Here is a 15,630-nt window from a genome sequence, read left to right as displayed (position 1 = left end):
TAAATTCGTCTGCGACCCTAACACAGTCAGACAGAGACTAATATTATAAAAAATTAGGCAATAGTAGTCTCTTATCAAAATATTAATTTATTCGTGAGCAATTATACCTTCCACCACACATAAACCTGGCAGCAGAATTTACAGTGTCAATCTACAGCAAAATCTTCATAAATGTAAATTCGTCTGCGACCCTAACACAGTCAGACAGAGACTAATATTATAAAAAATTAGGCAATAGTAGTCTCTTATTAAAATATTAATTTATTCGTGAGCAATTATACCTTCCACCACACATAAACCTGGCAGCAGAATTTACAGTGTCAATCTTCAGCAAAATCTTCATAAATGTAAATTCGTCTGCGACCCTAACACAGTCAGACAGAGACTAATATTATAAAAAATTAGGCAATAGTAGTCTCTTATCAAAATATTAATTTATTCGTGAGCAATTATACCTTCCACCACACATAAACCTGGCAGCAGAATTTACAGTGTCAATCTTCAGCAAAATCTTCATAAATGTAAATTCGTCTGCGACCCTAACACAGTCAGACAGAGACTAATATTATAAAAAATTAGGCAATAGTAGTCTCTTATCAAAATATTAATTTATTCGTGAGCAATTATACCTTCCACCACACATAAACCTGGCAGCAGAATTTACAGTGTCAATCTACAGCAAAATCTTCATAAATGTAAATTCGTCTGCGACCCTAACACAGTCAGACAGAGACTAATATTATAAAAAATTAGACAATAGTAGTCTCATATTAAAAGATTAATTTATTAGTGAGCAATTATGCCTTCCACTACACATAAACCTGGCAGAAGAATATACATTGTCAATCTACAGCAAAATCGAAGTAAGGCCTTCATTAAATTGTCATTTAATCTAATCTGCAGCTCTAATCTGTCGTGTTGAGTGCGAAATTAAGAAACTTCTTTAAACGTGTGGCAATAGTTTTCATTTCTTTGTGATTTAAAGAAAAACTGTTTCAATTCGTACTAATTCCAACCATTCATCCTTCAAAATAAGGTTGTGAGAAAAAGTTTTGTAAAATGTGGCTACTGATTTTTCTGTACTTAAGGGAAATTTAATGAAAAATGGTAAAGGAAAAATGCTCATTTCATAATTCTAATTCTTTCGATTATTCATCCCAAAATGAAATTGATTACTAAAATATGAATGTTCAAACAACAAACCAGTGATTTTCTTAACAAAAATAATCTTCATATATTGGTTGCATATTGTATGGAGAAAAAAATATGTGCATTCGCAAGTCAAAATCAATCTCAGATATTGGTCGTTATCGTAAGGAAAATCATAACATTTTTTTTAAAGTGCACATCTTCAAGTTTCTTCGGATAGGGGAAATCTTAAACATGTATCAATACATATGTATTATCAGAAGTTCTTTTAGAGTTTGCAACAATGATGATGGTAAGATTACCGGAAGCATTTTGCTCCAGGCAAAGGAACTGAGAAGATACGAAGCGGAAGAAAATTAAGAAAAGGAATAAGTTTTATTTACTGCACTCAAGCTGCAAGTAAATAGAACTCATAAAATAGGTTCAAAATGTGGAGAAAACATGGAAAAATTACAAAATAATGAAAGAAGGGAAAAAAGAAAAATAATAATAATAATAATAATTAAATCCGGTTAAAATATATGAATCCGAAAAAAAGGAAGAAAAAAATTTTTTTCCCCTCTTTTCCGGATGTATGTATTTTTTAATATATCTAAGAAATATATCCGATTATTTTCCATTATTATTTTTCTTTTTGTAATCCGGTATAAAAATCCGGAAAAAATATAAATCCGAAAAAAGGGGAAAAAATTTTCTTTATTTTCCGGATTTTTATAATTTTTTCCTTCCTTTTTTTCATTGTTCTGTAATTTTTTTCACGTTTTCTCTATATTTTGAACTATGTTAATTTACTAAGAGAGGGTAAAGACAAAATAGAAGAAACATAATATTTTGATTGGTAGCTATTCTGCAACCTCAAAGGAGCATTTATACTTTCAAAAACTGAATTTTGAATAAAACATTTACAAAGAATTCTAGACGCTTTCTGATTACTCCTTATGAAAAGCAATATTTTTCAAATTTATTATTTCTCATTTAAAAATAAATTTTATGTTAGCTCCATCCTTAAGATTATTACCTCCATTTAGCATTATTTCGTAACAGGTTTTAACCCAAAGCTCTTCATATATTGAATACTGTATTGAATATCAATACTTCATATATTGAATACTGTATTGAATATCAATACTTCATATATTGAATACTGTATTGAATGTCAATGACTTCATACATTGAATACTGTATTGAACATCAATGACTTCATACATTGAATACTGTATTGAATAACAATGAATGTAAAAGAAAAACAAATCAAAGATGATTCTTAACGGAATTTTGAAAGCAATTAATTGTCCAAAAATATAAACTACTTACATGTAATCTTATCTGATGTTTGACAAATAGTGGTAATAAGTTTGTTTCTGATCATCTACTCTGCAATTGCCAGTTTTTTTTTTCTCTTTTTAATAATTTTTTACAATTTAACATTTATTATTAGATTTTTACATTTACTACATTTTTTGTAATTATATTCTTTTCCATTTCTTTTTCGTTATTAGTTATTTTCCATCACGTGGACACTCTCATTACGAGAAATATTTTGACAAGTTTCATTTTTATGCAGTTTTATTTATTTATATATATATATATATATATATATATATATATATATATATATATATATATATATATATATATATATATATATATATATATATATATATATATATATATATATATATATATATATATATATATATATATATGATTTTTATGTGTAGTGCTTTTTTGGTCTACTTGATTAACAATCTCTATTCTCCTAGGAAACATTAACTTGACGTTATCTTTCTATCTTCATTATTTAATCCTGTTTTTTGCCAGTTTCAAATTGTTGCCTTTCCATTTTCATGATGTTATTTCTTCTATTACTAAATTTATTTTTATTTTTTATTTTCACGCTATTTCTTCTCCCTTTACATTACATTACATTTTCAATTCAATGACATTACATTTCTACACATTACACAGATATTGCATTTCCAGTTCCATGTTTTCTAATGATTTTTCTATTTTCAGATGTTCCACGATCTCTTAAATTACATGAATTTGCATTGCATGTTCAAAATGTTTTCTTTTCACGTATTTGATGAAATCTTTTTCTTTTCAGGAGATTTTCTTTGCATTTTCATGATGTTACTTTCCTAGTTCAATAATGTCCTATCATCTTTTTAGTTCCATGATGATGTCTTTCCGATTCCATGATGTACCATGATCTTTCCAGTTTCATGATGTACCTTGATCTTTCTAATTCCATGATGTTCCATGATCTCTCAAGTACCATGATGATATCTCTATAGTTTGTCTACGGTAAGAACTCCCCTCGTCAAAAGGTCTGAAGCCGTCTGCTGCTATGGAAACAAGAATAGCGCATTTCAGGGAGGGTAGCTTCTCTTCACTCTAGCGCAAACAAAATAGACCGAAGAAAAAGAATCCATTTCTCCCACCAACCCCAGCCAAAGCTTGCCATAAACAATTATCCTTCAACCCTACTTGAAATAGTTATATCTCGTTACCATAGTCACCGCCAAAAGTTCAGACGAGCAGCTAGGGGAGTTCTTACTTTAGACAAACTATACGGTTCCATGATGTTCCATAATCTTCCCAGCTCCATGATGATATGAAAGAAATAGTCACGATGATGTCTTTCTGATTCCATGTCCTCCGCAGTCCCATGATGTTGTCTTCCAATTCAGAGGAAGTTACCTTGTCAATACTTCGTGTCTCATTAAGACATTTGTAGGAAAAAATTCTTATTAGACGTTTTGAAGGAAAAAATTCTCAACAGGAACTAATGTGGAAAATATACAACAAGATCGAATTATTTTTAAGAAAAATCATCTTAACACAAGCGTTTTTATGGAAATACGCTGTTGTTCAAAACGATTTTAATCAAAAATATATAAAAATTTAATAACAGATTTGAAATATTTATCTTACATGTTATTCATAAATAGATTTCCTAACATTTCAGATAGTGTTCGTAATTCCTGACCTTTAAATATCTAATTTCCTTACCTATGTATTAAGGTATTTTCATATCTTGAAATATCAAATGCATAAATTTTTTAAATTAACAGTCCAATAATTCAAAAGTGGAAAAAAAAATTCCTGCATTATTTTTAATCAGCAAGGTATCACGCTAATGTTTTATTCCAAGTTATTAAAACACCTTAATGACATAGGAAGGTAAATAATTTTATGTAAAATACTTTAATGACATAGGAATCTGTTATGATCACGAGTGTTTAAATATCAGGTATAACAATAGCTAAAATGTTTAAAAAAATCTAGGTATTAACTACATGTAAGAAGTCTTAAAGCAATAATTAAAATTTTAGATAATAAATAATAAACGTATAATAAACGTATTTTTTCGGAAAAATACGTTTATTATACGTTAAATAAACGTATTTTTTCGGAAAAATACGTTTATTATGCGGATTTTTAAAAAGAAATCGATCTCACTATTGTACATTTTCTACATCCGAGTTGATTCCATAAAAATGCCCTACACGAAGGCTTGTTTTTCCCACAGCTTTGAAACAGAGGTTCCCATGTCTTCTGGGTTGGGTTCAGAATTATAAGCATACGGAATTGAACATCAATAGCAATATGTCTTCATTTACTAGTTAAACTTTCCTTTTACTTGCAGCTGCACTTTCCTTTCCAATTATAAGAAACGTTTAGAAAATTATTCCTAAATACCACCCCTGACAAAGACTTAAGCACATTCCAGAATTCACAGGAAGTTTCAAAGATATCAATTGAAGTAAAAATGTCCAGAACTTTTTGTTTAAAATAATTTCTGTTTAAAAATATATGCGTAAAAATGTAGTATATAAAATAGTTTCTACATAAAATTTTTATATCTACATTAAATTTTTTCTGCATAAAACTTTTTTTAAGAATAACAAGAATAAATTACAGAAATTTTCAATTTTATGTACAAATTTCCAAAAAATTATACATAAACTAATTTTTATATAAGAATTTTTACATAGTTTAATTTGTTAGATAAAAGAAAATATTATGCTTTTTTTAAAAATTAATTTTGTTATTTAAGATTAAAGAATTGAAAACTTACTGAAAATTATTCTTTTTTATTATTCATTGAAATCATTTCTATTAAAAAATACAAAATTCCATAAAAACTAATTGAATTATTTAAAATTATATATATATATATATATATATATATATATATATATATATATATATATATATATATATATATATATATATATATATATATATATATATATATATATATGTATCCAAATTTCAAGGCGTTATTTTTTAAAAGGAAATAAGAAAATGAGACATATCATTAAAAAGTTGTAAAAAAAGATGTTCATTGAGAAAAAAAGTCCTGAAAAATTCTATCCTACCTTGTAAGTTCAGTATGGATTTCTTTATAATTTGTTATCAAACTTTTGAATTTAAATAAAAAAATAAAAAAACGCCATGATTTTTAAGATGTCTGTGCCTCGCATCTCTAATATCCGTCTAAAAATTTGAAAAATTCTTATTTTTTAATTTTTTTCTTATTTTTCATTTTAATAATTTAAGAAAGTCGATCAATTTCAATATTTTTTTCTATCTTACATAAGTACCGTTATCCTGTATACATATGTACATAAGTTCAAAATATAGAGAAAACATGGAAAAAATTACAAAATAAGGTAAAGAGAAGAAGAAAATTATTAAAATGAAGTTAAATTAAATAGCATAATATGTATAAAAAAATTCAATAAAAAACCGGTGAAAAAAAAGTTTTTTTTTCAAAAAAAAAATCCAGAAAAATAAAGACATAATATCTTCATCAGCTCACACTATTATATCCACAAAAAGGAGTGCTTTCTAATATTGTATCAAAATAGCCGAAGCAAAATATATCAATACAATAGTGTGGGGAGCATTCAAAAATTTTTTTGAAACAAAACTTAACACATTAAGTGATAAATATCATGTGAAAAACAGAAAATAAAATGTAAAGAAAAAACAGGATAAAACACAAAGCGAAGTCTATTAAACGAGCAGCGAATTCAAATGAACTTACAAGTACGGGAAAATTTTCAAGAATGATTTAAAACATTTTCGTAATAAGATTGCCAGATTGCAAAACATGAAAACAGATGCGTAAATTGAGGTAAAAGCGTAAATAGAGGGTTTTTGTTTTATAGCTCGTTCTTACTGCTGTACTGAAACACGTTTGATTTGTTAGTTACCAAGGATTTGTACGAAAATGAATGTGCGCAAGGTAACTTTATACTGGATAATTTTAAGAAGTTTATAATTGATAAGGCTGATATTTAATTATACGATTTTAATGATTTTAGAAAATTAGCATTTCTTTAAGAAAAAGAGAGAGAGGAAAAAAAATACGAATTGCCCGTTTTTAGCCACGGATTAGCCTGAAATGGAAATGCACATGATAAAAATGATATAAATTAACAAAGACGGTTTTAGTAAATTTATTTATAATAACATACAATTAAGTCAAAGATTTTAAATAGCATTTAATTACTTTAGTTGGGTATCCATTTTTTTATCAAATTTTGAAAGAGATTAATTATTTGTTTTTTGGATAAATAAACAGTACTTCATATTCTTTTATTTCTATTCATTTGATTAAAATTGGTATCTAAAAAGATGTATTAAGAAACATTAGAATTCCAAGTAATTACTTTATTTATACTAAAATTAAAATCATTTCTTTTATCGTATAAATCTACAAAGCAGATATTTTCTTCTTTTATAATACCCAAATCCAAGAAAAAAAAATTAATATTATCATCATGATTACGAAGCAAGATTAATTCTTCGGGGAAAATATTATTTAATAAAATTGTACTATCTTGAAAATTATAGATAATTAAATCATCAATAAATCTCAAGACAAATTTAATATTAAGAGTACAATTTTTTTCACAATGATGCAAAAATAAGTTAGCTAAGAGAGACAAAAAATTAGATCCTTATCGTATTCCATCAATTTGAAGAAAAAATATTTTTCATTGTAAAGATAATTATTAAAAAGACAAAAATTAATTAGAATTTCCCAATAATAAAAATCGCAATTAAGGATATTTTTAAAATCATAGTAATAACTCAAAAGGAAATATTTTAGTTTTGAAATATTTCAGTTTATGTTATTAAAAAGATCCTGGAAATCAAAAGTCGCAATAGAATTAATTTCATTATGTTCAATAAATTCTAAAATCGGTTGATTGTTAGTGATAATCCAAGAAAAACCTTCCTTAATAATTATTAAGTAGTTGGAGCAAATGGTGCCAGGTTTAATTGGGTGAGTATTAGTACTATTTTTTTATTGTGTTATTTTATTTTATTTTAATATTTTTCTTTGTCATTTTTTATTATTTTGTAATTTTTTCCATGTTTTCTCTAAATATTGAACTTATTTTATGAGTTCTATATACTTGCAGCAAGATTAATATATATATAAATATATATATATGTAAATATATATATATATATATATATATATATATATATATATATATATATATATATATATATATATATATATATATATATATATATATATATATATATATATATATATATATATATATATATATATATATATATATATATATATATATATATATATATATTATTAATTATAAGTATTATTATTAAGTATTATTATATTATATAGTATAAGTATATTATAAGTATTATTAATTGATGAACTTGTTGGGAAAAAATACCATACGGTCACAAACTTGTAGAGTTGAGATTATCATATTTGTTTGAAATTTTAATATAAAATTTCTTTTCTTTTTCATATTATGTGTATATATATATGTGTGTGTGCATGTCTGTGTAAAATGCGCTTAATTTGCACATTTTTCTTACATCTTCTTTTTTCTACGTAATATTTTGCCTTACTGCACAAAATCTACTAGACTTAGAAATTTGAAATCACTAAAGTATTTAGAAAACAATACAGGGAATACAACGAAATAATCGGCACTTAGTTTGTGAATTTATAGTCGGAAAAATATCGCTTTTGATCGATGTGTAGCCCGCTGAAATGCAACTATTGAGTTGAAATTTGACTTGCTGAAAAAACCATTTGTATTTGCGTATTTAAAGTAAATTTTGTCCCGAAATTCTAATTTATTCAAAAACTATTAAAATTTTAAGTGCTTTTTCGTGAATTTTTTTGAGATACTCTTTTTTTTAAACATTTACTATTTATCAATTGTTGCAGAAAATTTTTTTTTCCCGACACAAAGTCATTATTTTTATATTGTATAAGCTCGCTCGCTCTCGAGTTGCTGTTAATCAAAAGTACCAAATTAAGGGTGAGGAGATTACTAGTTAATATAAATCTTAACATTTAGAGTGAAGCTTTATTTTATAATTCTAAGTAATCATCTATTTCGTTACGTATTGACAAAATTTTCTTACTCAAAGCTACAGTAATTCTACGTTTTGAAAACAACAAAATGTTCCATGATTTTGTGAAAATAAAGGTGAATGAAAAACAATTATGGGGTTTGGTGAGCATGGCAATCAAGAGGCGCAGATTCCTAGTTTAATGAAAAAATTGTGCCGATTGATGGCATATCAATATCATTATGCCTTTTTCTTCTAGGAAGGGCAATTGAGCAGCGAAAACATGTAATGAAAAAACCAGCTACTGATTACTTAATTGAGCACGAAAATAACCATAAGAAACTTCGAACTCACTCACGGGAGTATAGGAATAAATATAAGACTAATAACTATATAAAGATTCAAAGTGTTAAAAATATTGGCAAATTTCCCGATATTAATGCAATCGCAAATTTCATGATAATTACGAAAATACACTATTTAAGCTATTATTTGATTTTTCTTATCATTGTTTATTTTAATTTTCGAATGGAAGAAATGAAAGATTGTCACAAACGATCCAGTTTCTGTTTTTTAGACCTACAAAATGACATAAGTGAAAAGGAATAATACTTTGCAAATCTTTCATCGCAGCCAGTTATAAAGACATTTACAATGCTTATATAATTATTTGTCTTATCTATTGTTCGTTAAATGTAAGAAAAAAAATTTAAAATTTGTTCATTATGAGATTACACATGGGAACATATTTTTCCTGTTGTATGAAATTCTTGAAAGCATATTAAGTGTTTTCGTTGGGCTGACGTCAAATATACAATCAGTTTCTTCCTACAATCATAGTTTTTAAAAATTTCAACTTTATATTCCTATTCAGAATTATATTTTTAGAATTAGTTTTATTGTTCAGTATTATTATTTTTATTATTTAAAATTAAGTTCCCCCACTTCTTTGCTACTTAGAGAGTGGTGAAAAGAAGGCAACAATACCTTTAAATATGTGATGTGATATGATAAAATCATGCTTTTTGTTTTTAGTGCTATTCTCAAAAGATCAGACGTACATGTATATGTACGTACATAAGCCTACACATTCTTTATAAACTTGTACATTCAGTTAAAAAATAAACTATATTTAAAATATCATTTTGAAAAAAATGTATAGCTTTCCGAACAAAACTAATTTTGACACACTCGAATTAGATGAAATTAAATACTTGCATTAATGCCACATAAAATTTGCTCCCCAGTGTTATCTAAACCTTCCTGATAACACCGGATCCATTTCTTCCTGATAACACCAGAAAATGTATAATTAATGAAATGAGTTTTTCTTTGCTGAATTGATCTCTATAAGCACAAAAATAAACACGAAAATCATCAATCACCCTTTGTGAAAAAATAAAGCGATATTTATTAATGTTTATTTAAAGAAGTATTTATTTCTGGGCGTGTATCTCACATGATTATTTGATGAGAATCGAGAAGACCGAAAAATAATAACTTCAAGAAAATTTCCTTTATTATTTATCCAGGGACCTGGTTTGTTCAATATAATCGCAAATTTTTAAAAACAGCCGATATTTTCAAAGCAGAAATAATGCAGATATTTTCTTTATCGTTTTATAATTCAGCGTGGTATAATAAACGTAAAGAGCTACTGTTTTCATTTATGATATAGACGAAGATTTAATTTCCTGTTGGGTATACGAACGATCATTATAAACAATCGAACGTTCCATCTAACTAAATCCCTCTACACAGAATATCAGACAAACGATAAAACATATTCGCGATTAACGTTCGGTAATCAACTAATGCTATGGCATTATAACTAACATTAACTCCAAACCATGCTATACCATTAATTAACATTCACATTTTATGACTAACTAACTTAGTAAACCAATGTACATGCTAAACTACTTCTGTATCTGAAAAATTGTACAATTGTTAGTATGTTCTTTTTTACTATCAGGAACTAACTTAGCAAACCTAGTTTCATTCGAAACAGTATTCGTATCAGAAAAATAAAAACACAATTGTTAATATATGTATGTTTTTATTAAAACTCTCGTGAACTCTCAATAATTAAAATCGTATAACTTAGTTTCATGCCATTAACGACCATACTTTCTTCCTTCAAAGTATTTTTTTTTGGTTGTAAATTTTTGCATGAGTACATCATACAATTTACAACAACTAAAACTACCTTTTATCATAGTTGCATAAAATAAACAGAACTAATAAATGAATGAGTATTTCGTTATAAAATAATTGAGCAATATCAAATTAGATCCAATATGGTTAATAAGGTAAATTATAATATTAGAATGTTTTTCGAAGGTTCGTCTTCATATGAACTGATACTTTTTTGCGAATAACATGCTATTCTCATAACTGATAAGGAGTTAGCAACAGTTGTTCTGACTGTTACGTCAAGTTTAGCCTATCTATACAGGTGCTATCTATGCTTATTCTGAAAATGGCACGAAAAGTCAATGCGGAGAAAAGCCACAATTTGGTGAGCATGAAATGAAAACCTGGTCTAATTTTTTTTAATATTTAAAAACTTATTCCCCTGCTGCATTAACTGACTTCATAAAAATTTGCTAACACTTGAGAACAAGCCAGGGATTTTGATAATTTTCATCTAGGTGAAAAATGTCGCCAAACTGGCGATTTTTTTTAAAAAAAAATTAATATTTTTTAAAATCTTTAGGCTATTTGTCAGTTCTTAAGCCCAGATAATTTTCTCTGTCAAATGATATATATATAGTTTAATATCATCCCTTTGTTTTGAGTGTAATGCACCTAAACTGTGGCTTTTTTTTATTTAGCTTCGAAAAACCATATTAAAGTAAATAAATAGTAAAGACTCACCTAAATCATCTATTGTTGGTGAGAGGGTCAAGGACACAGCAATGAGTACAACAGACATGACTAAGATGAAAATGGAAACAGATCCGATGATCATGATGATAATCCGCCTGTGCCTGGGCGGTATGCCACCCATCTCCAGCTCTTCTCTTTCATCCAGTTCCCCTTTCTCCTCGTAAGAAAGAGGCAGGTGTGAGCCACGGCGAAAACCACCAATCTCGACTGAGGCCGCTGAGCCTCGGTGCAGGGGATCCAAACTGGTTCTGGATCCCCTGTGACTGTGGTGGTGATGGTGGTGAAGAAAAGACTCTTCGTCCGAGTCAAAGTGAGACGACCTCCGACTGCAGTTGCTGGATCTGCGACTGCCGTGACTGGGAGGACTCGATCTGTGACTAGCAGAGCTAGATCTCCTACTGTGGCTGACACTACTGTTGCTGGATCTCCGACTGCAGCTGGTGCAGTTGCTCGACCTCCTCCTGTGGTGACCACCACCCGTGCTGCAGTTGGAGGATCTTCTGGAATGGCATGCACTCGCGTTGCTGGAACGCCTGCTGGAAAAAGAAGTTGGAGTCAAGCGATCTTTGCTGATGTCCAAATCTGATTTGCGATTGCTGCAGGAACTGCCCCTCCTGCTCCTATCAGGACTGACATGTAGCTCTGTATCTGGGCAGGAAGCTTTTCTTTCAGGGTGATGGTGATGGTCTTTTCCCGAACGATCCTGTAGGGAATATCTTCTGTTCCCCGAAGCATCGGGAGGGAGAGGTAACAAGTAAAACTCTGACAGTGGATGTTGAGAAGCAGCGATTGAGCCGTTCGGTGACCGTTGACTCTCCGAGTCGCTAGTAATCAACAGGATTATACCATCATGGAGTTGTTGCTGAGCTGCGATACTAGCTTTCCTGATATTTATTCCAGGAACTCCAGGAGGAGATTCTGGACTATCGACATAGGGAATGGAACCACTCTCTTCCTCCGAGGTGACAACATCCTGTTTGATAACAGGGACTTGTGCATTGCTTGGTCCAGGCTCTGAGTTATCCATGTCGATTTGAAATTGGACAATTCCAATTGACGATTTCACATTTACTTCAGTTGAAAATCAATCTATGCACATGAAATGAACAAATAATCTATCATTAATTTGGATGTTCTACAAGTACAAATTAAAAAGTGACTATTTCATATATGCTTCAGTTGAAAATCAATAAGTGCTTTGGAATAAACAATGTAAGCAGTTAATCTAGTATTAATTTGAATATTCCATAGCTACAGAGATGAGATAAATTGAGAAGTATTTTTATTTTACAAAAATATAGATAGTGCCCTGATAGGAGTTAGAAAGTATTAATCATAGATTAAATTATTTTTTTCAATCAGTTTTTCTTAGAAGAATCGAAGTTAAATAAATGACTATGCGAAAATGAGTTAAAAGTATGTTAGGAAGAAAATTTCAAAGTATATGTCAATTCCGTGTGGAGAAAATTGTACACATGTCTTCAATAAACTCTTTGGAAATAGTTTTCTATTTTTTTCTTATAGAAAATTTTTACAGTTAACCACCGATTTCTTCAACCAATCTTAATAAATCCTTAAGCTCGTACGATCTTTGATCTGGTACAGACTTGTAAAGATTAACAATGGTGATACTTACAATATCTAGCATTCCAAAACATTGTTTAAAAATCTTCTAAAAGTAAGATTCTGCAAGATATTGCTTTTTTATAAATTTCCATTTTAGTTTTCATATCAAAATGTTCTCTTTACTGGTGAATAATATAACCTTTAAAATAGTTTATACTCTGTATGTATATATGTATTGCTCTTAACTAGTTGTATTGCTGTTAGCCTTAATCTCAAAAATAGACTCCTAAGGATATCGATATCCTTAGGATATCCTTAGGAAATATTTACTATATGAACTAGTTGATATGCTTAAATTGGAAACCTTTTAGGATGGACTAAAAGTTGGCAACTTTCTATTTAATAGATATGTTTTGATTAATTGTTAGTCTCAACTTGGTAGTAAATATATGTTTCTATGGCAGTAAATAGAGTTTCTAGAAAAACCATGCAAGTTCGGTTCTGATCTGTAAATAATTTGCTTGTTTTTAAACGTATCAATATTGTTGTATCTCTAAAGATAAAATTCGCCCTACAGATCAAGGAATGTATCAACGAAACTACGAACAAGATCTCTACTTGAGGAAAACATTAAATTTCTTCAGATTTTTATATGAGAGGATTTAATAAGCAAAAGTTCAAAAGTATGATCATATTTGAATGTTAAGCGACAATATCTTAAACTACGAAGCATTCTGAAATTCAAGCTTTAAAGGAAATAATCAATGTAAACATAAAATTTACATCGAAAAAGATATAACGCTTAGAAAAGCTTCGAATAAGATAACTACGAATATTTTAAATTTGAAATATATTGAACAAAGCTAGATCAGACTCATTATTGTCTATACCATTAGCAAATTGAACTGGAAAAAGCGAGTAAATTTTGTTTTAAAAGAAAACGAAACAAAAACAATAATCAATTATTTAAATTCTCTCGTGCAAGCATAAAAATGTTACCAATGAACATTTTTAACGTTTATAATTTTCATATGTAAACAATTTGCTTGTATATAAAATCTGAAATGGTAAATTTGATCAGATTTTGGAATGCATATGATAATAAAATGTAAATATTTCGATACTGCTAGAGCAAGCATAGAAAAAAGAAACTTTGATTTCTTTTAAGCAACCTTTAAACAAATTGAAATATTAGATGAATAAACAAAAAGAACAAATTGAAAGAGTATATTTTGTTAAATAAATAGAGAAATTCTCTATAATAAATTCACCTGGCAAAAATCAAAAGATGAATTGAAAATACTACCGCTAGGGAGAACGTTAGGATTCTGTTTAATTTTAAATTTATGTAACTGGAAATTATCTAATGAACCATAAGATTTCGACTCCACATACAAATTCAAAACAAAAGTAACTTTCATTTCAGAGTTGAGTTTTTTTCTGTTCAGTGGTGTATTCAGTAGAAACAGCGAATTGTTTCATCCCCGAAATGCAATGGCGAGGGGATTGCGTAATTCATTCAAAGCTTTTTAGAAGCACGTGTTTTATGGATGCCAATTCAACAGCTGTTTTTGAACTATATTATTGATCAGCTTTATTCAGCCGCATGCGCTTTAATATCGTCTGCTTATTAACTGACAGCAAACGATCACTTAAACACAAACACAATATTCCAAAGCAATCACTAAAAATCTCAGCAGATGGTTGTTTATCCCAAGAATCACATAACACTCGTCTGCGAATGTTATATCCGAAAAAATCTGCAAACGATCGCCGTACTTTTTTTTGTATTCCAAAAAAAGGACAAATCCAATTCTGTTTATACCAATCGTTTGAATTCTATATTGTTGCTCACATAGCTTGTAGCAACCGCATGGTATTCTTTACCTGGCGGCTGCCTGTGCCGCCGTCTCACTTTCCGAATTACGATCTGGCTTCTGTGCTTGGACCGAAAGGCTTCGGCATAAGAGAGGGTAGTTGAATGGACGCGAATCCGCGCCTGCGCCAACACTTACACTCCTCCAAGCGATTGAGACTTGAGAGTTGAATAGGAAAATTGCACGGCTTCTCCACGAAGAAAAGAGACTTCGGGGGAAAAGTGATGCTGAGATTAAATAAATCTAATGATCATATCCCACTTTCCTATTTTTGAGGAGATAAAAATGATTTGTGTGTGTATTTTAGAACGTTATGGGAAATTTATAGATACAGATCACTCGGGAAAAAAAACATAAAATATTGAAGTATGTTAAAGTAATATTCGAAGCGCTGTTTTTCATTTTAGAGAAACTAGTTAGAATTTTCAAAGTTATGAAATAAAATTAAATAAGCGTTATTTTGATTCAGTGCGAAAAATGATGTAAATACCCATCACGAAAAATCGTTTTATTTCATTCATAGTTGTGACTAGAATACAAATATTTTCCTGTTTCTTAAAAGAAACTTTGAGGGATACTGCGATTATATAAATCTTCCACTTTCTTGCTTTTAAGCAGATAGAAAATTATTTGTGCTTGTTTTAGAATGCAATGGAAATTTTATTGATGCATATAACTCGATAAAAAAATAAAACGTTATTGGATGTTAAAGTAATACTTCATTCTGTGAATTAAGACTTTGAAACTTGTTTAAAAAAATTCTGTTATCAAAATTAAA

At 28.8% G+C, this 15,630-nt stretch overlaps 1 protein-coding gene across 1 annotated transcript in view; it reads right to left on the bottom strand.

Annotated features, from left to right (window-relative positions):
• Positions 1 to 14,916, bottom strand: part of LOC147809883 (uncharacterized) — a 242,108-nt gene extending 227,192 nt beyond the window's left edge. The window contains exon 1 of the mRNA XM_087164554.1: positions 11,398 to 14,916. Coding sequence (XP_087020680.1) covers positions 11,398 to 12,436 — 1,039 coding nt within the window. The 5' untranslated portion in view covers positions 12,437 to 14,916. The remainder of the gene's footprint in view (positions 1 to 11,397) is intronic.
• Between the last annotated feature and the right edge of the window lie 714 nt (positions 14,917 to 15,630).

The sequence above is a fragment of the Parasteatoda tepidariorum genome, chromosome 5 (genome assembly GCF_982258835.1).
Source record: "Parasteatoda tepidariorum strain Cologne lab strain chromosome 5, Ptep-v5.0, whole genome shotgun sequence".
In the NCBI taxonomy this organism is placed as follows: Eukaryota; Metazoa; Arthropoda; class Arachnida; order Araneae; family Theridiidae; genus Parasteatoda; species Parasteatoda tepidariorum.
The sequence above is the reverse complement of the archived record's forward strand: the minus strand, read 5'-3'. Positions and strand labels throughout refer to the sequence as shown.